Genomic DNA, 24,271 nt, shown 5'->3' on the forward strand with positions numbered 1-24,271 from the left:
ATGAATGCTATCTTAGTAAGGGATTGCAAGGAAGTCAGTGTGGCATGGTGGGCTCAGGGAGGAATTCAGAATCAGGAAGAGCTGGTCCTATTTCTGACACATACTAACTATATGACCAAGGGAAAGTCACTTAACCTCTTAAGAGCAAGGAGAACTTTGAAATTTTAAGTTACAGATGAGCAGTTGATCTGTGTCAGCAGAGGGAGATTCCATTACAGGAATTCCCTCCATTACTCCAATGGATCTCTGGTTTCTTTCCTTGTGAATATTCCTTCTGACAATACAGTTTGTAGTAATTCTTGCCTGCCAATCCTGTGTGACTATTGTTCATGTCCTCCCATAAATTTACTGTCACCCAGTATACTAGGAGGTCTTGCTTGGTTATGAGTAAAGTACTTGGACTGTCCACCTCTTATCTCTCATCTTTGATACTTGTCCAGTTCATTTTTTCCCCCTCCTAGATGGACATTTGTTTGATTATTTTCTTCTTTATTTTATATTTAAAAATAAACTTAATATATTATATTTTATTATATATTATATATAAATGAATATATTTATTTAATTTATATTATTATACCACTTCTCCTGGGCATTTTCTTACTTGTGAAATGCTGCTTCCTCTTTATGCCCACCATGCACCTGTCCATTGCCCCCAGGGTGATTCACAGCTTTGATTCTTTGGGCACCATAGCATCTCATGACTTATAGTCCTATAAAAGTACTATAAGAACATTGGCATTAAAAAGATGGACCTTTGTTTCAAGGAGAAGCTTGGGGTCATGGAAAGAATTTTGTAATTTCTCTAAGGCAATCTAGCTTACACCAGTGAAATCAAGAGTCTGGACTGAAAAATTAAAAAAACTCAAAAATATGTTAGTAGAAGCAATGGTATAGCTGTAGATCACTTTTTTTGTTTGCTTTACATGTCAATGTCTCTGTAGAACATTTTAGGGGTAGGAATAATTGTATCCGTAGGTCACCAAATACATCGTTGTACTATTTTTTTAAGAGGTTGGCCTTAATGTTAACCTTTGCTATAACCAGCTCACCTTGTAGGGCTATGTGTTCAACTTGCACTGAGGCTATGTCTATACATCAGACAATGGCAAGACACATGACTCAGTTATCTGAATTGACTGCAAATGTTTGACATCATAAACTCATGGACACAGAGCTAGAAGGGACTTTAGAAGCTACTGAGTTTGACCTACTCATTTTCCAGATAAGAAAACTAAGGCTGAGGGAGAAGTCATCTGACTCAAATCACGAGGCTAGTAAGTAGCAGAGGAAGAATTTGAATTCAGGTCTTCCTGACTCCAAGCCCAGCACTCTATCCCTTACCTTGAGGTAGGCACACTCTACCAGATCTATTCTTCTGTCATCGGAATACAACTATGAATTATGTTGGGGCATCTGGGGCTTTGTCCCACCCAAGGTGCTTAATTCCGAGGGTACTGACTCCACTTAGAGTCTTTCAGCAGCATGGAACAACAGAGCTTAGAACCTGGATGACAATGGTGGTAATAGCAGCCAATATTTACGCAATGCTGGAAGGTTTACATAATGCTTTTCATATATTATCTCGTTTGATTCTCCCAAGTCCCAGCCAAAATCCCACCTTCCACAAGAAGCTGTTCTTGATCCCTCCTTAATACTAATACCTTCCCTCCGTTGATTATGTCCAATTTATCCTGTATATAACTTGTTTGTATAACTTGTAGGCTCCCCAATTATATTGTAAGCTCCTCAAGGGCAGAGATTGCCTTTTGCCTTTTTTTCGTACCCTTGGTATCACTTAATAAATGTTTATTAACTGACTGAGGAAAAAATGACACACTGACATGGAATGCCTCCTTTGCCCTGTCCTGCTTCTCCAATTTGCGTTTCAAGCTAGTTTGTCTAACAGGGTCTGTTGTATTTCCCCAGGCACAAAATTCCTAGCTTTATCTCTGTTTGGCTAAGTATAACAACAGAGACATTGTCTACATTTATTCTAACCTTTGAACTTTTGATTAGCAAAAAAACTTATCTATCTTCTGTCTTTATCAGAATTAAAGAATCTTTGAATTGGCATGGGAGGCAACAGTGGATAGGGAGTATGGTTCAGGTGCCTCCTCAGATACTATCTGTGATCCTGAGCAAGCCATTTAATCTTTCTCACCCTTAGTTTCCTCATCTAAAAATAGGAGGAAGTTAGACCTGATCAATCAATCAATATTTATTAAGTACCTACTAGGTGCCAGGAGCTGTGCTAAGCACTGGGGATACAAAAAGAGGCACAAGATAATCCCTGCCCTCAAGGAGCTTACAACCTAATGGGAAAAAACACATGCTAATAAATACAAAGTAAACCTTTAAAGTCCCTTCCAATTTTATGATCTTAGGACCCTATGGCCACAGTGGTCACATGTACCTGTAGAAAGGACATGCATAATGTACCTTACAAGTGACCATATAGAACTTGTTCTACATATATGTATATATATTGAATATAGGTATGTATTTCTATACATATATGTAGATATATGTCTGTGTGTGTTTCCTCCCCACCCAAAGTTTGTTTGAAGACCTTCAGTGAGTTGGGACCTACCATCTCCAAAGGCATCCCAATCTACTTTGAGACAGCTCTAATTGTTAGCCTTTTTTTCCTAATGTGCAGCCTAAACTTGGCTCTCTGCCACTTCCCCACCATGACTGCTAGTTTTGCGCTCTGGGGCCACGCAGAAGAAAGCTCATCCTTCTTCCGTGTGATAGCTCTTCAAGTACGTCAAGACAGCTCTCCTAATGGTCTGTGTTTGTTTATTTTTCTTTGTAAGGGTTCGAGGTGTTAGCATCCGCTTCTCATTACTGGCCACTGGACACCGTGGATGGAATTCATGAACTTCAGGATACAACAGGAGGTAGACCCAGGGGATCACAGGGAAGCCTAGGCAATGGGCATGAACCTAAGAATGTGTCACTGTCACTAAGTTGAAAGGGAATAGGACAAACAAAAGTGAATGGTATTTGCTTTGAAGCCACGGTTGTAGGAATGGATTTGCCAACAAATATTTTGGCATCCCGCCTCTTCTCCACTCTTCCCCCCTCCCTCCATAATTTTGCATTTCAGAGACATTTTAATAGCATTTTCAGACATTTTATGACCCAACGACTAAGAGTTTCAAGTACTTCAGAATCTCATTAAAATCTTTCTTTGCCTACAGCTGCAAAAAAAAAAAAAAAAAAAAAAAAGCCATCCAAGATTTCACATTGATGTCTCCATTGAAAAGCCTTGTCTTACATTTCCTTATTTAGGCAGAAATATCTTATTGTAGGTGTCTGCCCAAATGGAGACTAAACAACTCCATTGCCAAAGCATTGGACACATTATTAAGTTCATTGATGTCTCAAATAACCCTCCACAAGTCCTTTCTCAGGTGTTCTTTGTCACCCGGGGAAGCCATTTCCCCATCAACCAATTCCCTTCTCCAGTCCCGAAATAAAAGATTCCTATCCTTTTCCCCTCCCCCACACCCTACATCCCTCCCAAGGTATAAAGTATCCTTTATTTAGATGTTGTAAAATAAAAAAAGGATTAAAATTTAATTTAAAATATTAAAAATTCACTCTCACTCTGTTTCAAAAAGCTCAACATTACCCTGAATTTTTCTCCTCTTTTATAGGATCATTTTGAATGGAAAGCATTTTTTTGAGGTACTATTCTTTTTTGGAATAAAATTCATTGACAATTTCCTCATAAATGCATTAAACATTTGGACTACTGTGTAAACCTAGGGTTGCATTGTATTTCTGCCTTGACTTTCTGACAGACTTGATCTATTTCTAGTGAAATAGATTTTTTTCCTGTTTTTTTTCTTTTTCTTGTTGGAGTTGGAGGCACAATATTGCTGAATCCTGGGTTTTCTACGCTAGTGAACTTCCATTTTCTCCAGGTGTGTTGTTCCATTCAAAATCATCCTTTCCAGTATAGCTGGCATTAAAAAAATCTCCTCCCTAGAATCTATAGAGGAGGGGGTGAAGCTAAGTTAAATTCAAGGGGCCCTATTAATCTTAATGTTAGTAGCTGGAAGAGGGACTTAAGTGGAGAATATGGCAGAATGAACTATAATGGTCACTTCACCATGACGGTTTTCTTCTCCACGTTGCCTACTTAGAAGGCAGTAATGAAGGTCCTGCTTGAAAAACCATCAAGTGACTGCATGTCTTTGGCCGTGGCATTTCTCCAAAATATTTTGTAGAAATAAAAAAGGTCTCCTTGGACTCTGTGGTATGTGGCCAGCTCAGGTCACAGTAAATGATTCCCCATTTTACATTCTATTTTTCTTTAAATGGTCTCATTAAGGAACCCAGAGGGAAAATGTCATGCAAAATTGAAAGATATTATTGAAATAATCCTTTATCCATCACACAGTAGCAAAAGATATTTCAAACACATATCTAAATACTCTTGGGTATATGGTTTCCTCCCCATCCCACCCTTCATTAATTCAATCCACAAAGTTTGATTTTTTTCTTAAGTCCTAAATGTACCTTTATAACATGGCTTATCACATAGATACTGGCTAAATTACGTCCTCTCTGTCCAAACGTATCAATTATACAGTAACGCTTACTCTAACATAATTGATCCATAATGTTGGTGTCAAGACTGTTACGCCTAGTTATAAACAGTTTTTCTGTATTTATTTATGTATTTTTTTGCAGGGAGTAGTGGGAAGCCTAATTTTTCAAACAGTCATACTTCCATAATCCTGTTGTGTTAGAATACTTTAATTTGCTCTCAAGTCCTTGAAGCAGAGAAGTCCTAATCCATCACTGTATTTTGCTGTAGGGAAGATGTCAGTTGGCTAAAAACCATGCTGTAAGCATGCAGAAAGCTCTGTTTTTTGTTGTGGCTCAAGTCTCTTGTTTTGTCCATTTGTCATAATATCATGTGAATGTTTTCATCCCATATTTCTGTTCCATAAGTCATCATAACATCATGATTACCTAATTCTTTTTTTTTAAGCCATTGTGTTGCTGAATTTAGTTTCATACCTCTCAACTATTTAATCTTAGGGGAGTTAGTGCCAACAAATTGGATCTCCTTTCTCATAACACCAGCTATTATTGACAAATCCAGGAACAACGATAGCCTGACTTGGGAAATAGATTTGCCATGGTGTTATTGAGGATGATTACTGATAATGTTATTTATCCATTTTCCTGAAGAATAAATAAAAGGGGGGATGGAAGTAGTGGTAGGGATGGGGGAATTTGGGAAGAAAATGGCCCCTGTTTTTTCAAGGAAAATGACTACTCCCCAATGTGTTTGTTCCTTGCTATGTTGAGAGATATGGTTGATTCTGTTTGATTCTGTGTTTGACTCATGTGTTCTGCCTTTTTTTTGTTGTCTCACCCAGCATTAAGAAACCACAACTTCACTGTGCTTACCTCCCATAATTCTACCTTTGTATATACCAATGACTCTGCCTACTCTAACTTCTCTGCAACCGTAGGTGAGGACTTAAATATTTTTGTGCTGCATTTGTCAAGCTCGGACCTGCTATTTACTTGAAGACCAATCTGATTTCTGATTTGATTTCAGTTGCCCCCTTCTAGAATGTCAGGGAAGTAAATGTCCCAAAGAATAGTAAAAACTTACAAGGAGTACTACAGAAAGTAAGAATGAGGAATTGCAAATTAGGGTCAAAATTATTTGAACTATATTGGTGGTTAAAACATAGAGATTCTTACCCTTTTTGGGTCATGGACCCCTTTGGCAGTCTGGTGACACCTATGGGCCCCTTATTAGAAGCATGTTTCTAAATAATTGAAGGAAATGATACATTTCAGTTTCAGGTCAGTGAAAATAAAGATGCAATTTCTCCATCCTCCCACCTAAGTCTGTAGATCCCTTTACATCTCAGACACAGACCCTTAGGGAATCTGTGAACCATAGGCTAAGAAGCCCTGCTGTAGCACATCAAGGTGGATGTAAATTATCTTTTGTTAAGTCAACAAGCATTTATTAAGCATCTACTGTGTTCCAGACACTGTGCTAAGCAAAAAGAAAAAAAGGCAAAAGCAGTCCTTGCCCTCAGTTAGCTGACAGTCGAGCAGGGGAACTCAACATGTAAGAAGTTATGAAGAAACATGATATCCAGAGGGCAAAGTGGAGAATTACTGGAGATCAGAAAAGGCTTCTTATAAAATGTGGGATTGTAGCTGAGACCTGAATGAAGCCAGAGAAGCCAGGGGGTGAAGGTGAGGAGGGAGAGGGCTCCAGACCTGGGGGAAGTCAGAGAAAATGCCCAGAGCAATTGTGCGGTGGCATACATCAAGGAGGCCTTAGTCACTGGATAGTGAGGAGTATAGGAAGTGTAGGAAGCCTGGCATGTTGAGGGGGCCAGGGCAGGTTATGAAGGCTGTAAAAGCCAAACAGAGGATTTTACATTTGATCCTGGAGGTGATAATAGACACCTGTTGACTTGACTTTGGAGTTATGGTGCCTACAGAGGGTCTCAAGATTCCTGCAGAGTGGCTTGTTTTCAGATGAAAGGAATACAAAACCAAACCAAAAACCAGATACAAAATCAGTCCTTTTGTAAAATGAATGTGCCCAAGTCCTTGCCATTATCTATCTATCTATCTATCTATGTATATATATATTTGGGGGCTAAAAATTGTGCCTTTTATTTCACTGGAAAACTCTATTGTGATAGACCCTGTAAGTCTATTACATGTAGTGAAGACTAAATGAAATGTCAGTAAAATGCCTTTTGTAGCTCAAAGCATTACATTAATGTCAGGGGTTGTTAGTATTTTTATTATCACCATCACTATTATCAACAGCAGCAGTAACAAAAATAATAAAGGAAACCAAAAGGAAAACCAAAAAGGAAAATTTTCTAAATTTGACCTCACTTCTGGACCTGGAATTCTGTTGAAATTCTCAGAAGTAGGTCTTTGAAACATTTTCTTCCTGGATGCCAGTAACATTAATGAATATTAAAAAAGTCCCTTCCCTCAAGGAGCCCTCTTAAACTAGTTCATGAAATAATCTAGAGGCAATGCTGTACTTGGAGTCAGAAACATCTGGCTCCAAATCCTGCCTCAGCTACTTACTGGTTATGTGACTCTCTATATGGCTTGGCTTCTTCATCTTTAAAATGAGGGGATCGGATTCAAAGGACTTCTAAGGTCCCATCTAGCTCCAATCTATGATCCTATGATCTCAATGCATTTTGGAATTGTTGGGTTGTCAACATGGCCTAGATTGACTAGGAAAATGACTTGCTAGGTGTCTATAGATTCTCTACCTTTCCCCCTCCCCTCAGAAAAAAAAATCCTCCCTTGAAAAAATAAATTAAATGGCATATGTGTGCTAATTACTGAGCAGATGCTTTTAGAGTCATTCATCATCCTGCTTCTGTTGGCTGGAGAAAACTGGTGAGTTGAATCAGGTGAGGATGATGATGATGATGATGATGATGATGATGATGATGATGATGATGAGGGAAGCTTAGAGAGGCCACCATATGGGATAATCAAGTGATAGCCATGGGTCCCTCAAGGTCAATGGATATGTAGTTGAGTAGCTCATATGGTACAGATGTGTTGACAATTAGGAAACTATAAACTTTGAATGACACTAAATATTTATAGTCTTCTATCTCCTCCATAAATCATTTATACCAGGCCCCCATTGTCAGTTATATTAATATGGGCTATGGAAATCAAATTGAATTACATTGGCTATATAAGGACAAAAGGAAGTATGAAACAGGAAGATGAAACTGTTTAGATTGATGATTGGCTGGCTTATTGAGTCATGGATTACTTAAGTCCTTGAGTGGATTTTATTTTTAACAAAATATTCTTTCAAAATTTGGGAATTGGGGTCACAAATTAGAGCCCAGAAGGAGATGGAGTTTAGGATTAGTAATTTTAAATTCTAGTTTGAACCTAAATATTACCCTTGTAAAATTAAGTAAAGTGTGGAGGTGAGAAAAGGAAGGCCCTAAAGTAATTTCTCTGGCAATAAAGCATTGATAAGGCTCAGGTCAGTGGCTTAGATCTCTTTTGGGAGCTCAGGCAATAGCCACTAGCTGGAAATATTATCAAAAACACTTTAATTACTTACATACCTGACTCATGTCCTCAGAAAGTTTTGCCTCACAGGATGATTAAAGGATGATTTTGTCATTTTTTTCCTTGCCTAGACATTGTAGAAGGGAAAGTCAGTAAAGGCATTTACCTCCGAGAGAAGAGAGGAGGGACGTTACTGTATTACAAAGCCTCTTGCATTAGTAACCCAACCCAATGTGATCCTGAAGGTAAGTGATGGGATCCATTCTTATGTTTTGAAAGCAGGACCTCTTAGGTCCCCTCTAACTCTAACTTTTATTCATTATATGCACCTTTATTGAGCAGGCATTATGTTGATATTGGAGATCTAAAGACCAACATGAAACAAAAGTCTTAGTCAAGTAGCTTACCTTCTACTGGCAATTTGAATTTTAGAAAGAAATGCTATTTTTTTTTTTTCAGCACAAGGTAGTCATTTCTATCTTACCTTTGAAGACCAAGGAAAAGTAATTGACAAGTTCTTGAAATTTACTTGAACTAGTGGGTAGGGGCTGGTGGAGGGGAGGAACTCTTCACGCACACACAAATCAACACAAAATGCAAGGTAATACTGGCATTTAAAGAGGGCTTTAAAGTTTGCAAGGTAGTTTACCTCTGTTAACTCATTTGATCCTCCTAATAAGCCTGGGAAGTAGGTGCTGTTATTATCCCCATTTTACAGAAGAGGAAACTAAGACCAAGAGAGGTTAAACCATTCCCCAGGGTCACATAGCTAGCAAACAGCTGAGCCAGAATTTGAACTCAGATTTTCCTGACTCTGAGTCCAGTACTTTAGTACTGAGATGGGGAAGTAAATAACTGGGGGTGGGGAGGGGAACAGAAAAGACTTTTGTAAGAAATGGCATGTGAGCTGATCCTCAAAGCGAGTCAGAGACAATGGTCAGAGACAAAGGAAGAAGGAGAATATTCCGTTCATGGGGTGTACAAAGTTCTGGAGATGGGATGTGAATGTCACGAATAGGAAACAGCAAATAGTGCAGGTTGCACGTAGAGTGAATGATTAGGAGTAATGATTTTGCTTTGGAGTTTGAATTGGCCATAGGCCATCTAGTTAGAAATATCTACTAGCCAGTTAGTGATTTGGGACTGGATCTCAGTAGAAAGACTGGAGCTGGTCACATAGTTCTAGGAGTCACCTGCAGAGAGATGACATTTGAGCCTGTTGGAGCTGATGCTGAGTTAGAGGACTTATACAGTGAAGAGGGCCTGGGACCAACACTGAGAGACACCCACAGTTAACAGGACAAGGAAGTCTGAGAGGGCAGCAGCCAGTGAGGTAGGAGGAGATCCAAAGGAAAGCAATAGTATGAAAATCCAGGGAAGACTGAGTAAGGATCCAGAAGAAGAGGGGAGGGGAAGTGGTCAGCAATGTCACATTTTGTAGGGCATTCAATAAGGATAAAGACTAAGAAAAAGTCATTGGACCTAGGAACAAGCATAGATGGCTTTTTCTAGGCATTTGATTACGAAAGGCAGGAAATATATAAGATGATAGCTTAAAGGTATGGAAGAGTTAAGTGAAAGATTTTTAAGGATAGGAAAGACAACCTGGGTGCATATGTGTGTGTGTGTGTGTGTGTGTATGTATATACATATGTATGTATGTATATGTATATGTGTATATATATATATATATATATATATATATATATATGCATATATATGTGTGTGTGTGTTTTAAAGCAGCAAAGAAAGAACCAGGAAATAGGGAGAGAATAAAGCTGTGTTTGTGTGTGTGTGTGTGTGTGTGTGTGTATGTGTGTGTGTGTATGAGAGAGAGAGAGACAGACAGACAGATGGAGACAGAAAGAGACAGAGGATCAAGGTCACAAATAGAGAGGTTGGCACTGGAGAAAAGGGCTACTTTATCAGAGACTAAAGCAAAGAAGGAAAGAATGCAAAATGATGTAAATGGATTTTTGAGGTTAGATGATCATAAATTTAGACCTGAAATGTCTAAATTAGAGGTCAAGTAGATAGGGTAGAATAGTGGAGAGAGAGGGAGCTCTTGTTACTCTTGCCCTATGTAACTTGGAGCTGATTCATTTTTCCAGAGCAGATCCTCTTCCTGGATTCTGTTGAGCTTAGGACAGAGCAAAGCTAGGTTGCATCTTCTCACATCTCCAATCCATGGTGGACATAGATGGCTCATTAGTATAGCTAGGATTAAAAACAAGGCAAAAAGCGTTAGCCCATGGATAATCCACAAAGTGAATAATTGAGAAATACTCCTTTTCTTCAGAAAAGAAATCAGGCTTCTGGTACTTAGATTCTAGGAATAGGGGAGGGCATGGCACGCCAAATTGAAAACCCAGTGGAGAATTGTTCTTCCACCTTTGAGCCAAGCTCCCTCCTTCCGTCTATTTAGTTTTGGCTTGAAATAACTTCCTATATCTAGGAAAAAGGATTTTAAAGAAAGTCTTCTACGAAGGTTCCAAAGGTTTTTTTGGTGATCACATGGTTTTATCCAAAAAACATGGTGGTGAGTTAATTGTAAATGATTCAGAGAGACATATGGATTACATTTCAATCAAAATAAACGAAAGCTTTCTAATTCCACGGGAAAGTACTTGAGAAAACATATTTTGGGCTCTGATGAAACCAAAAAGCTTTGGAAAACTGTTTTGAGGGCCCAAAAACATGGCCAGGTTTACACTTGCCTGATTCAAGCTGTTCTTGAGTTTAAAAAACATTATAAACAGGTCTTGCTTGCCCGTGTCTCTAAATTAAAAACAAATCAGAGGTCAAAGGATGACTACATCACAGATTTGGAGAAGGAAGGCAATTTAGGGGTCATCTAGATGGGGACCTTCATGTACAGATGAAGATACTAAGGCCAAAAAGGTCATAGTATCATACGAGTATAGATCTTGGGCTGGAAGGGACCCAAGAGATCATCTAGTCCTCAATACTTCTCTTTACAGAGGAGGAAATTGAGACCCCCAAAATTAAGAAATCTGCCCATTGTCACGTATTTAATGATTTTTCAGAGCTGAGAATTCAGAAAGCATGGATTGGGGGACATAGGTATCAATGCTGTGTAGTCTTAAAGAGTCAGAGTAATGTTTTCTGTACTTCTAATTTAGGGAGGTCAGAGAGGTCTCTGAAACTGGAGCTTTTATCAAATGAATGAATCCTTTTCGGGCAAGGAGAGAGCCTACTGTAGCCAGTGTTCCTAGAGGAACATGGAAGATTATGGGTCATGCGATCATAATCACATGTCAGAGCTAGAAGGCACCTCATTTGGCCATCTAGTCTAACCTGCGCTGTTGTTGTTTGGTTGTTTCAACTGAGTCTGACTCTTTGTGACCCCATTTGGGATTTTCTTGGCCAAGATACTGGAGTGGTTTGCTATATCCTTCTCCAAGGCCAATAGGGTGAAGTGACTTGCCTAGGGCCACACAGCTAGTAAGTGTCGGAGGCTGGATTTGAACTCAGATCTTCCTTATTCAAGACCTATCCACTGCACCACCTAGGGCAGCTAGGTGGTACAGTAGATATAGCACCAGTGCAGGAGTCAGGAGGACCTGAGTTCAAATCTCACCTCACACACTTGATACTCACTAGCTGTGTGACTTTGGGCAAGTCACTTAACCCCAATTGCCTCATCCTGGGTCATCACCAGTCATCCTGATGAATATCTGGTCACTGGATTTAGATGGCTCTGGAGGAGAAGTGAGGCTGGTGACCTGCACAGCCCTCCCTCACTCAAAACAAAGTCAAGTGCAAGTCATGTCATCATTTCTCTGATGGCATGGTCTTCTTTGACAATGAAGGAAGAACACAGTGCACCACGTAGCTGTCTTAGTCTAGCAAGAATTCCCTCTAATGCAATGACCAATAATGATATACAAGTGCTTAAGGATCATCCAAGTAAAGTACTTTTGTATACAGTCTTTCACTGAGTTTTTACATTTTATCTTAATGAGATAAGTGTGACAGTTTTTGTCTTCACTTCTACAGATGAAGAAATTGGGACTGAGAAGGGTTGAGAGACTTGTGCAAGAAAGCAGTAGGACGTTGACTTCCCCGGTCTTGGGCACTTTGCCTATTTTTCTATAACTCAAGTTTACCTTCATTTTCTTGGCTGCCATATCACACTGGTGACCTATATTGAGCTTGTAGTCCCTTGGAAGTTCAAATCAAGAGAAAATGAAAATATTACATTTCTACTTATAGCTACAAACACCTTTATTATCAAACGGTTGGCACCAATAACAAGGTCCAAGCTTGGTTACCTTGAGTTTTTTACCCTGTGATAGAGAATAACGCATGCTTAGGACAGTCTCAGAGAAAGAGAACAGAAGAAAAGGTGAAATCTCTAAACAATTTAGAGGCAATGTTATATAATAGAAAGACTTAAAATCATAGGCTTATGAGCTAGAAGCAACATTTGAGATGAACCATGAGGATGTTCGAGTGTCCTTGACCTGAGCCTCATGACTGCAGGATGTCCTAATAAATGCCATTTATCACCTACCTTTCCACTCTGGGGGCAGCCTCTCTCTAGTCTAATCCTTACATTTTACAGGTGAGGAAACTGAGGTCTGGATAAACCCATTTGCTCTGGATGATTCCTTTATATACATACTCCCACTCTAGGCAATACCTGTCTAAAGATAGAAGTTACAAAAAGTTCCCTTACCTATGTTGGTGGAGGGAACTTCATACATCAATGAAAATCATAGGTCCAGTCTGTATCCCTTTCTCAGTGAATGTTTCCAATTCATTAGACTGTGAACTCCTTGAGGATAGCAATTATTTTTGCTTTTTCTTTTTGTGCACAGTACATAGCACAATATGTGGCACATAGTCCTTAATACATGCTTGTTAATTGTCCGATGAAGCATGTTGCCCAAGGTCACTAAGTCAGTAAGTAGTACAACCTTCTTGAGAGTGTAGGACTTCTGACCCTAAGTCAAGCATATGACTCTGCATGACCTGGTACACAAGTCAGGGCTGCTTTGTATTTGATTTTTGCTACTTAGCTGGAAGCATGCCCAGTGTTAAAGAAATAACCCCACCATGAGCTCAGACCCTTAAGGATTGCTGTGCCCTCCCCACCCATTTTAATAGACTAACTTTGCATAAGATTGGGGTATTGGAGTGGTTTAGGGTGAGGGAAACCATTCTTTAATTAGTCTCTGGAGTTCAAATCTTCTCTCACATAAGAATCATGAGTTTTATTCCTTGTTTATGCAAAGTGAAAGCTGTAAGGGAAAATATCCTCTAGAAAACATCTCTCTCCTAGAAGCTAGAACTCACAGTCTCTGTGACAGAAACACTATGTACATCTGAAAGAGAATTTAGGGTTGTGAATGAACCATTCTCTCATTATTCCATCTCAACCCACCAAATCCCAGGTGTCCACTTTTGCTTCAAGGACAGGGAATTATCTTTGGAATGGGAAGACTTTTTTCGTTTCTTTTATTGTAATTGTCCTTTACTCTTCTTAATTCCTCAAAGTTTTGCTTCACTGAAAGTTCAAACATTTTCCCCTTGAGTGTTTCTAGCTTTCATCTTGAAATCCCAGTGAAATCCAATCTGTATATCCCTGGTTGATTTACACTCAAGTCATCAAAATGGTATTGTGTAAGGCAGAGTATCTGCAAAAGTGGATGGAAGAATCAGATTACTGTAACTGGAGAATATTTAACAAAATAAGTAGAAATACAATAGAACATAGTTAATGTCAGTATGTGGTTTTCTAAGTCTATATGTGGTAAGCAGGGATCCTGATGTATGGTTAAATGGCCTCCGTTTCTATTTGAGTTTGACATCACTAGCACAGGCATATTAGAAACTCAAGGAGATCATTTTGATCCTTTTTAAAGGTTTTTTAAAAACATAGATAAAAGTGGGCTTTCAAACAGAATGTCCACCTAGCTTTAGAGTTCAACTTCAAAGTTGATCTTGGTCCATCCACTTTTTCTAATTTCAAGTCTCTCCTGGAGAGATCTGTACTTACACTTAGGTGTAAATTGGATACTCCTGGGTAAAATGTAATTCAGTTAGCTTTTGAGGTGATGGAGCAGATTCCACCTGTCTTTTATGTCTACATTTGACTTCCTTCTGATTGACCATAAATTACATTATTTGAACCTCCCCTGTCAATCATGATGCAGCCCTGATTGGTGGACATTTTCATGAGGAGGTGGGCTAAGAGTTCTTAGCTCCTCTCTCTTACTCTATTGTTGGGGGTGGGCAGCAAGGACATCCTTTGGGAAGGGTATTAGCTCCAAGTGGTTTCTATTTATGGAGCCAGAAGAGGAAGTGGCCCCACCCAACCTAGTTAGGGAGCAGATGCCTTTGAGGGGGGGCTAGGAGTTATTACCTTCAGAAAAACCTACCTGACCTTCAGAGGTTGCAGTCTGAGGAAATGGATGGATTCACATAACAATAATACACTCCAACATTAATTTTCCTCAGGTCCCTTTCAATCCTAAATATGATAGCCTTTGAACCAATCAGAAATTGAAGAAATTGAAGTCTGTTAACTTAGTCTTCAAGAAACAAAAGCAAATTTTACAACATGATGGGGCATCAGAGGAGGACCAAATTGGAGATAGTTCAACCAGGTACTTCCTTTTCAGAGAAGGAAATGTATAGGTGGACTCTCTGCTTTCTGGCCTACATATTTTCTCCTGAACTTTTTTCTTTGATGGAGACATTTGTTGAATCAGATTCTCCCGTTTGTATAGAGAAGGGTGCTAATGTCAATTATAGAAAATATGGGACTTTTTCTGCCCTCCCATCTTCCATTCTAATATCTATTTCCTTTCCCCATTTGCTGGATGACTATACTCCTAACAGCTAGCTACCTCAACTGGAAAGGACCCAACAAAGTGATTTTCATTATAGTGTTAGTTGATAAAATCCTAAGGTTACTTATATTACTCCTTTTAAGGATATTTGCATTTTAATAGTAGACTTTTGAAAGTTGAAAAAGCTTTTGGACTTAACTATATGTATGATGCAGTTGAATTATTGCTGGAATATGAGTGCAGTTCAATTCTGTAATCCATACACAAGCCAGCTATATGACCTTGTGCAAGAATCATTATTCTCCCCACCTGATTCCTGCCCTGTTTCCTTATTTTAAGAAAAGGAAGCTGGACTAGATTATGCCATATTTTATCCCTCTATCTAGTTGTCCTCAGACCTTGCTTCTTCACCCTGGCCATTTACCATTCTACCTCCTTCCTTGGTCCATTGCTCTATTCATTATATTGCAGTTCCTATAGGCAGGAAGGAAGTCTAGGACAAATCAAATAGTCCCTATTTATCTTTGTTTTTTTGGTAGGAAGTATCTGGGAGGAAAGGAAAGAACTCTGTTTCTTCCCAGCTTTAGAGATTTCCAGTCAGTCACTTCATAAGCATTTATCAAACACCTATCATGTGCCAGACATGAAGGCTACAAAACCACAAAATGAAACAATCTCTACCCTCAAGGAGCTTCTATTCTTTCTAAGAGTAATGGGCTGATTTCCTCCAACTTACAGTATTAGCTGGAGACATAGCTCATAGTTTGGAGTTGGAAAGAATCTCAGAGGTCATCTATAGTCCAACTTGTCCATGTCACAGAGAAGAAGAATGAGGTTGTCCAAGGATATGCAAGCAGAGCTGGCATTTGAATCTGGTTCCTTTGACTCCAGGTTCAGATTGCTTCCCACCATGTTGGTATCAGAACTAAAGTTTTTTTAAGCATAAGACTTTTCCGGCAAGGACCTTCCCACTCTTCCAGAACCTCTATATTCTTTGTTTTTTCCTGGGGAAGACATTGGCACCCTGGCCTACTATAACCTTTCTGCAGAGGGAGGATATTATTTTGATTCCCTCAAATAGAATTTTTATATGCTACTGAAGCCCTTTGGAAAAACTGACTTCTTTGACTCCTATTGGGACTTACTTTATTTTCTTTTTTTAATAGAAAAATTATACCACGAGTTCTACTTACTCTACTTTTCAATGCATAGTTCCAGAGAATGGTGAGACAGGCATGGCCCCAACAGACTATGATGATGAATGAGTTGGAGGCAGTTGACTGTCTCTTCCTGGTCTTACTGTCTCTGGAGGTCTAGTCTATGCTCATCACTGTTCTTTCTTTTATTAGAGTGTTTTCTAGAGTTGACCAAGTATTAATTTTGAACTAGGCTGGTAGTGAGGGATGGTTCCAAGAACAAATGCCTTTGTTTCCCTGTTATAACTTAAGGAAACTAATTGACCAACTAAGTGGGCTATCTTTTTATACAAAAAAAAATAGGATTGAGAGACATTTTGACAATCTGGGGGTAGGTCTGGAGGAAGACTGTGAAGATGATGAAGGAAATAGAGTCTGGATCATATTTGGACAATTATAATAAAAATAACAACACTACATACTAGCATTTATAGAATGCCCACTATATGTCAGACACTGTGCTAAACACTTTACAAATATCATACTTTGATCCATTCTTTCATGATTCCCATTTTACAGTTGAGAGAACTGAGTCAGACAGAAGTGAAGTGACTTATCTAAAGTCATACAGCTAGTAAGGATCTGAGGATGGATCTCTTCTGACTCCAGGCCTAGCACTTTTTGCACTGCTCCATCTAGTTTGTCCATAGCTCTTTCAAAGTCTGCAAAGCATTTGATATGTACAAGAGAGGACTTGGTAGTGGTGATGATGGTGGGGGGATATGACAGAAGTGTGCAAGTATTTGAAAGAATGCCATGCAGAAGAAGCTTTGATGGAGATGGCTGAGAGAACTGAGGCTAGGTTCAGAATTAAGCCCCAAAGAATTTAGCTGAGACCATGGTGAGGAATGAGGTTGGGGGTGTATCTCCCAATAGGCTTCTACTGTGTTGTGTGTACTACTTTTACTTTGAAAAATGTTTGGTTCTTGGAATGGACACTTCTTAGGAACCCACAGCAGAACCAAAAATAATGAACTGATCCTATTATCCTGTGATTCTTCTATTATCTATGGAATATTTCTCAATGTTTCTGGGCCTCAGTTTCCTCATTTGTAAAATGCAGGGGTTTGATTAGAAGGTCTCTGAGGTCCCTTCTAACTCTAGATGTTGCAGAGAGGCTTTTTAGGCTTAATTTACTTTAGGTTTAGTGAAGGAAAACAAATCCTTACAATTAAGGCTGTCCTAAAGGGGAAACCATCTGTTTTGAAGTAGTAAGTTTCTCCCACTAGAGGTCTTCAAGGATAGACTGGATGATCCATTGGAATGGTGGTTGTGGAGGGGATATGTGCCTATGAAGAGTTTGGGCTAAATGTGGTCTGAAGTATCCTCTAGTATGAGAGTTCTACAATTTTGGGTAGAAATGAGGTCGGGAAGATCTCCTTCACCTCTCTAGCAAGTAAGGAAAGGAAAAGCAGATTTTGTTCCCTGAAAATCTCAGCAGCTAGGGACTTTCCCCACTCATTCATGTTCAGTTTAATCCAATCTAATTCAATAAACATTTATTAAATGTTTACTACATTTAAGGCTCTGGGGATACAAGACAAACTTGAAACAATGCCTGCCTGCAAGGATCTTATATTCTCTTGTATGTAGAAGGGATATTATATAGTAGAAGGGATACTACATAGATAAATAAAGACACATTGAAGGTGAGATTACCCAGGACTAGGGGACCTGGCAGACTTCTAAAGTCATAAATAAGGTGATGCCTAAGCTAAGATCTGAAGGAAGAGAAGTTTTCTGAAAGGCACAGATACAGCAGGAGTGCCTTCAAGACATGGCCTTCAAGTGCTTCAAGACACAGCTGAGTCTGATTCAGCCAACGTAAGAATTTGTAAAGGAAGGTAGTGGGTCATGTCTGGAAAGGTAGGCTGGAGCAAAGTTACAGAGGGTGTCAAATGCTAGGGTAAATAGTTTCTATTGCCCCATGAGCAATGGGGAGCTTTAGAAGGTTAGGCCCTGTTGGCTTATAGATCAAGAGTTGGAAGGCCATTTGGTTCATCTACCTAATTTTACAGAGAAGGACACAGACTGGGAAAGGGGAATAAAATTGTCCAAGGTCATAGACAGTATGAGGTGAAATTTTAACCAAGAACTGCAAAGCTCAGAGCCAATGAATTTGTTTCCATTGGTAGTAAGGATAGAAAGCTGTGCCTGGAGTCAAGAAGACCTGAGTTGAAATCAGCCTTGGACATGTATTATCTGGGTGAGCTTGAGCAAATCACTTAACCTCTGTCTGCTTCAGTTTCCTCAGCTGTAAAATGGGGATCATAATAGCACCTTCCTTCCAGGGTGGTTGTGAGGATCAAATGAGATGATAATTGTAAAGTGCTAAGCACAGTGCTTGTCACATAGTAGGCATTATATAAATATATATTCCCTTTCTTTTCCCCATTACATACAGAAAGAATTGGATCTGTGCTTTAAGAACGCCAGTTTGGCAGTTCTGTGGAGGATTTGTTAGAAAGGGGAGAGACTGGAGTCAAGAAGACCAATTAGGAGTCCATTCGGATGAAAAATAAAATATGTGTTGTGTCTGGATATTGGCACTTTCTATGTCTCCTTGATAACTGAATCTCTTGCCTTCCACTTTCTTAGGAGTCACGTTTTCATTTTTCTGGAAGATCCAGGGAGAGCAGTCCAGGACAGCCCTTCCAGCCTATGGAGGGCAGGTTATTTCCAGTGGATTCAAGGTCTGCTCCAGTGAAGGAAAAGGCTCTGTGGAATTTTACACCCATGAGAACTCCATGAAGTGGGAGGCCAGCTTCAGCCCACCAGGTAAATTTTAGAGCTTTCTCTATTGTCTTCTACTTGGGGACTCTGAAGGGGCAAATAGCTGCTTGATGGGGTCCAAAGTATTCAATGATAAAGAACAGACTTTGCCATAATCAGATAATAACCCTTAGCCACAAGCTTGTTTGGTTTGGTAGACGCTTATTGCTTTTTAAGGTGTCATTAGGAAAGGTTATAAAACTCACCATTTAAACATGCATTCCCCCTTTGCCATAGATCATGTGTGGTTTTCAATATGATTCTACAAGATTTATTAAATATCTGTTATGTACTGGAAACTGAGGTCTAGCTAAGTGAAATGTTCCACCCAAGGTTGCTTAACTAGTAAAAAGCATAGCTAGGATTTGAATCCAGGTCTTTTGATCTGAAATCTAGAGCTCTTTCCACAATTCCATGCTAAGATGATTGTGGGTCACCTTAGAACTGAGAAACCTTTTGCAAAGGAGAAATTTTGAAGGGATGAAACAATTTCCACCCCCAAGAAACTTATATTCTATTTGGAGGTGGGGGAGGATGCAGCTTGTATACCAGTAAGCAAATGAAAAATATATAACAAGAAAATATAAAGTAATTGGGAGAACACTAATGACTGGGGAGGGAGGGAATCAGGAAAAATTGTGTATGGTGTTGGAATGAGCTAAGCTTTGATGGGAGTTAGAACTTTTAAAAAGAGGAGGCAATGTGGCATTGAGATTAGAGTCAAGGACCTGAGTTCAAGACCTAATGTTGCCAATTATGAACTGTGTGACCTTGGTCAATGTACTTAACCTCTCAGGGTCTCAGTTCCCTCATTTGTAAAATTGATGGGGGTTGTATTAGATGACTTCTCAAGTCCCTTCCAGTTTTAAATCCATGATTTTAGGAGGTGAGGAACTTGAGCATTCCTGGAATGGGAAACAAGCTATGTAAAGGCAGGGAGATGGAAGGTGATAACTTACATCCATGGAACAACAAATAGGCTTGTTTGGATGGAATACTGAGTATGTGAGTGTGAGTAATAAGAAATGAATCAAGAAAGATAAGTTGGAGTCATGTTGTGTTGTGTTTTATTCTAAAGACCATAGGGAGCCATTGAAGCTTTTTAGGTAAAGGAACTACATAGTTATTCATAATTTTATCATAATTTTGAAGATGGTCATTGATTTTCTATCATTTATCCCATATGATTCACTCACTCAAAACAACAAAAGCCAAATCAATCCTCTTTTCTGTCTTTGGCTGGTTCTGTTGCTCCAGTTTTTGTAGGTTGATGTCATTAGGGGCGAGTCATTTGGCCACAACTCTGTGGACAATTAAATGTTTACCATTCCAGTGGCTTTCCCTGTCTTTGTGTTTTCTTTCTGGAATAGCCTGTGGAGCTGTGCCATGGGAGTCACATGCAATTCCAGGCTACAAGAAGTAGTGGTATTGGGGGTAGAGGCAGAATTAGGGCATGGGTAGGAAACATTTTGCTGTTCCCCCGGCCAGTGGAGCAATGGAACCAAGAAGGCTCCATGAGGAGATGACACCTGAGCTAAACCTTGGAAAAAGACAAGGATTCTTAGAGGAGGGAGTACATTTCAAGCATTTGCTTATAAACTAGGTCGAGCTGTGATGCCATAGTCCCAGTGGCTCAATGATTCAGTCTCTTGGATAAATTCAAGAAAACAGAATCTTAAGCTGGAAGAGACCACTTTGGTCAGAGATATGGTGGTAGCTCATAACTGGGAGGGCTTCTTCCTTTCTGGAAGACTGGCTATGCCCTAAGGGTCTACAGTAGCTTTTGCCCTATTTCAAGAGATTTATTTTTTTAATTTATGTGATGAGCAGTGAGTCTGGTGGGTAATATATTCAGGACATACAGTTACTGCCAAACCCATAAGATGTGTGGAGAGTAGGGAGTGGAGACCAACCTTCCATAACTCCTCATTGTCTGGGTTTCTCTACAGCCTGGAGAATGTGAGTTGGGGTCAGACAGATTTAAGAATTTAAAACAAATTATCATTTATTTATAACATTCTTTTTTTTTTAAATTTGAGTTTCAAACTCTCTACTTCTCTCCAACCCCTCTCACTCACTGAGAAGGCAATCATTATGATATCAATTTATACGTGTGAAATCATGCAAAAATAACATTTTCATATTAGGAGATTTAAGATTTAAAATAAGTGTTGCTGACCCATCTGTTCTTAGGACAGGACAGCCAGAGGTTTGTCAGAGTGCTAGGCGAAGAGGACTGTTTGATAGTGCTTAAACTCTTCTAGCTGTATAGAAACAATGGAGCCTAGCATCTAGCTGGCAAGAATAATGAATGAAAATAGGAAGTTACCAGATGGCATCGTGTGGGGAGTACACTTTCTCATCTTTCTTCCCCTCAAAGTGATCCACCCTCCCCTCAGCTGCCATACCCCATCCCCAGCCCCAAGTTTCCTCCCTGTATCAGCAGACCCTCACCTATGGGAAGATGGCATTCTATCTCCCCACCTATCAGTTGAATTTGTCTTGAAAAGTTGCTTGGAGGGAATTTGTAGCATTGCTCTTCTCTCTCCTGACCCCTTACCATTTTTAAAAGCTTGTCCCAGGCGCTAAAAATACAAATTACAGCCCTAATGCAGTTATAAACCATGGTGATGAAAAGCTTCATTTAAAAAAAAAAAGAAATCTGACAGAAATTATGAAAACACTTCTCCCCCTACAGATACTTTTAAAACAACTCATTTATTCCAACTCCATTTGTATATATAGCTATGAAAGCCAAGATTCCGTTAAGATATGAACTTACATTTGGTTGTGTTGATTGGCGTTTACTTGTTAAACTCAGCTTATTTTCCAGCATGGGGGCATATGAGGGATGGAGAAAGCATGTACCTGGTGGTATAAACTCTTGTTTGTACTCCAAGTATGTTATTATTCCCACCTCCAAATGAGGGGGCAATTACACCTTGGACCTACTTAAGAGTCAAACGTTCTTCAGAGGCTTGAAAATGACTAGAACATTGCATAATACTTAGCCAGAACACCTGATGTAATTGCTTTGCAATTTGAAATTATTGGCAGGATGACAGATGGTGGTTTGTTGTTCCAGAGCCATTGTGTTCTCCCTAGCAGTGAGGCCATTATGATATCCTCACATCATTGTTTGGCAAATGTGTGGAGGTCCTACTTGGGGAAGTGGCCCCAGAAATCCAAGGCTCATGCTTGTTATTGGTGAGCTCAGTCTTCCCAAGAGAGGAGAGAGTCTACAAATGTTTATTGGGAATGGTGCGGAGTAAAGGGTAGAGATTGGTCTTGCGTAATTCTCTATTGGCATGACAAGCTGTTTATAGGCTTCCATTGCCTGGATAGTGTGAGTTGGGGGGTACAACTTGTACTCCTGGCACTCAGCACAGTGTCTTGAATACAGTAAGCACAAAATTACATGCTTTTTATTCCAAATTTAAGAGGCAGACCTTCTAGGAATAAGGAGATAATCTCACTATACTCTCCTGGGCAGACTACATCTAGGACATTACTTTCATTTGTAGGCACTACTTAAAAAAGTCATTAATTAGCCAGAGGACAGCCAAGATGGTAAAAGGCCTAGATTGTGTGGCATATAATTGAAAGTACTGAGAGTATTAAGAGAAGAGAAGGGGTAGGTAAGTGGTGGGTTGGAGTGGCATGATACATGTTTTCAAGTATTTGAAGTAGAAGAAATATCAGATTAGTTCTGTTTGGCCTCAGAGGGCAGAAGTTACAAAGAGGGAAACTGAGGCTTGAGGTCAGGAAAATCTTCCTAATAATGTGTCCCAAAGTGAAATGGACTGCTTCAGGAGGTATTGAGTTCCCCATCATTGGAGGTCTACAAGCAGGGGTGCTCTTTCACCTGGTATGTTATAATGGACATAGTATGGTTTGAGCTGGATGATCACTTAGGTTTCTTCCAGCTCTGGCAGTCTGTGATATTTTTTTTTTGACCTGTGCTCAGTAGCAAAGGAGAAAATCATGGCACCACCAGAGATAATTATCAAAACTATTTTAAGTTAGTTGAAATTTACTTGATTTAGAAATAGATATAGGCATTAAAGTTATTCCCAGAAAACAGGTCTGACTGGAGAAAAGGAGACGTAGAGGGGATATCCAGTTATATTTGAGTATTTGAAGGGTTGCCATGTGGAAGACAGAGTTCATTTAATGCAGAAATCAGTGGGCATCTAGAAAATAGGAGAAATTTTCTCTGTAAGGTCCTGTCTAAGAATTGAAGCCAAAGTCTCCCTGGGAAATTAGATGAATCCTGTTCTGAGTAACTGATGACCTACTCTGCTTAACTTCAGAGAACAAAATTGGGGGTCCTTGATGTCAGGTGCCGATGCAGATTTTGATACCATGAAAGAACAGCCTTCCTAAGACTGTCCAAAACGGGCTGCTATAGGAGGAAGTGAGCTCCTTTCTGCTAGGGGTCTTCAGGCAACATCTGGATGGCCCCACCCATCAAACATGTGGTGGAGGGGGGGATTCTGATTCTGTGATTCTATAATCACTTTTGCTTTTCTCTAGGTCCCTATTGGACTCATGTCCTATTCACATGGAAATCCAAGGAGGGCTTGAAAGTCTATGTCAACGGGACCCTGAATACCACAGACCCAAGTGGGAAAGTATCTCATACCTATGGGGAATCCAATGTCAACCTGGTGATGGGCTCTGACAGAGACCAGCCAAAAAGTTATGAGAATGGTGCTTTCGATGAGTTCATTATCTGGGAGAGAGCCCTGACACCCAGTGAAATCAGGATGTATTTTACAGCTGCCATAGGTCAGTGAGAGTGTAAGCCATTTTGGGGGCTACTTTTTAAAGCAGTAGTTTCTAAAAGAACCACCTCTAATACTCTTCCCTTAAAAAATAGCCACCATCACCACTACCATCACCACTTCAACAAAAAAACTAAAAACAAGGGCTTCCTCCTCCTATATTGACCTGATTCAATGCTGTAGGAGTTAAAATGTACTCTAATAAATGTAGCCCTTTCCTAGAACATCTGTTCCCTAAGATAAAGAGGTTAACAATTTGCTTGAACTGCAATATAATTTATGTTTCCATGCAGATGATCAGAACTTCTAGCCCACTACTCCAGCTGATGGATTAGATGGTTTTTTGGTTTCTGGGAGGCAGTGTGTTGTAGCAGAAAGAATGCTGGCAATTCCATTTCTGTTTCTTATGCCTGTGTAACTGTGACTCATTTTCCTGGGCCTCAGTTTCCTCATCTGTAAAATCAAGGGGTTAGATTAGATGAGTTCTTAGTTCCTTCCAGTTATAAATCTATGGTCCTAATTTGATTGGATGAAATAATATCACAGTCCTGGCCTTATAGGATCATAGACTTGGCGGAAGAAGAGATTTTAGGACATCTGTTCCAACTCCCACATTTTA

General features: G+C 39.6%; 1 protein-coding gene across 4 annotated transcripts in view; it reads left to right on the plus strand.

The window, feature by feature from the left end:
* ADGRD1 (adhesion G protein-coupled receptor D1) overlaps nucleotides 1-24,271 on the plus strand; it is a 470,522-nt gene that overhangs the window by 15,357 nt on the left and 430,894 nt on the right. For 2 of the 4 annotated variants that reach the window (XM_072600751.1, XM_072600750.1), the window contains exons 3-7: nucleotides 2,820-2,903; nucleotides 5,406-5,501; nucleotides 8,208-8,321; nucleotides 18,692-18,871; nucleotides 23,402-23,656. In XM_072600751.1, the coding sequence (XP_072456852.1) occupies nucleotides 2,820-2,903; nucleotides 5,406-5,501; nucleotides 8,208-8,321; nucleotides 18,692-18,871; nucleotides 23,402-23,656 (729 nt within the window). The remainder of the gene's footprint in view (nucleotides 1-2,819; nucleotides 2,904-5,405; nucleotides 5,502-8,207; nucleotides 8,322-18,691; nucleotides 18,872-23,401; nucleotides 23,657-24,271) is intronic. The other 2 variants (XM_072600753.1, XM_072600752.1) reach the window with 1 other exon arrangement.

The sequence above is a fragment of the Notamacropus eugenii genome, chromosome 4 (assembly GCF_028372415.1).
Source record: "Notamacropus eugenii isolate mMacEug1 chromosome 4, mMacEug1.pri_v2, whole genome shotgun sequence".
Classification (NCBI taxonomy): Eukaryota; Metazoa; Chordata; class Mammalia; order Diprotodontia; family Macropodidae; genus Notamacropus; species Notamacropus eugenii.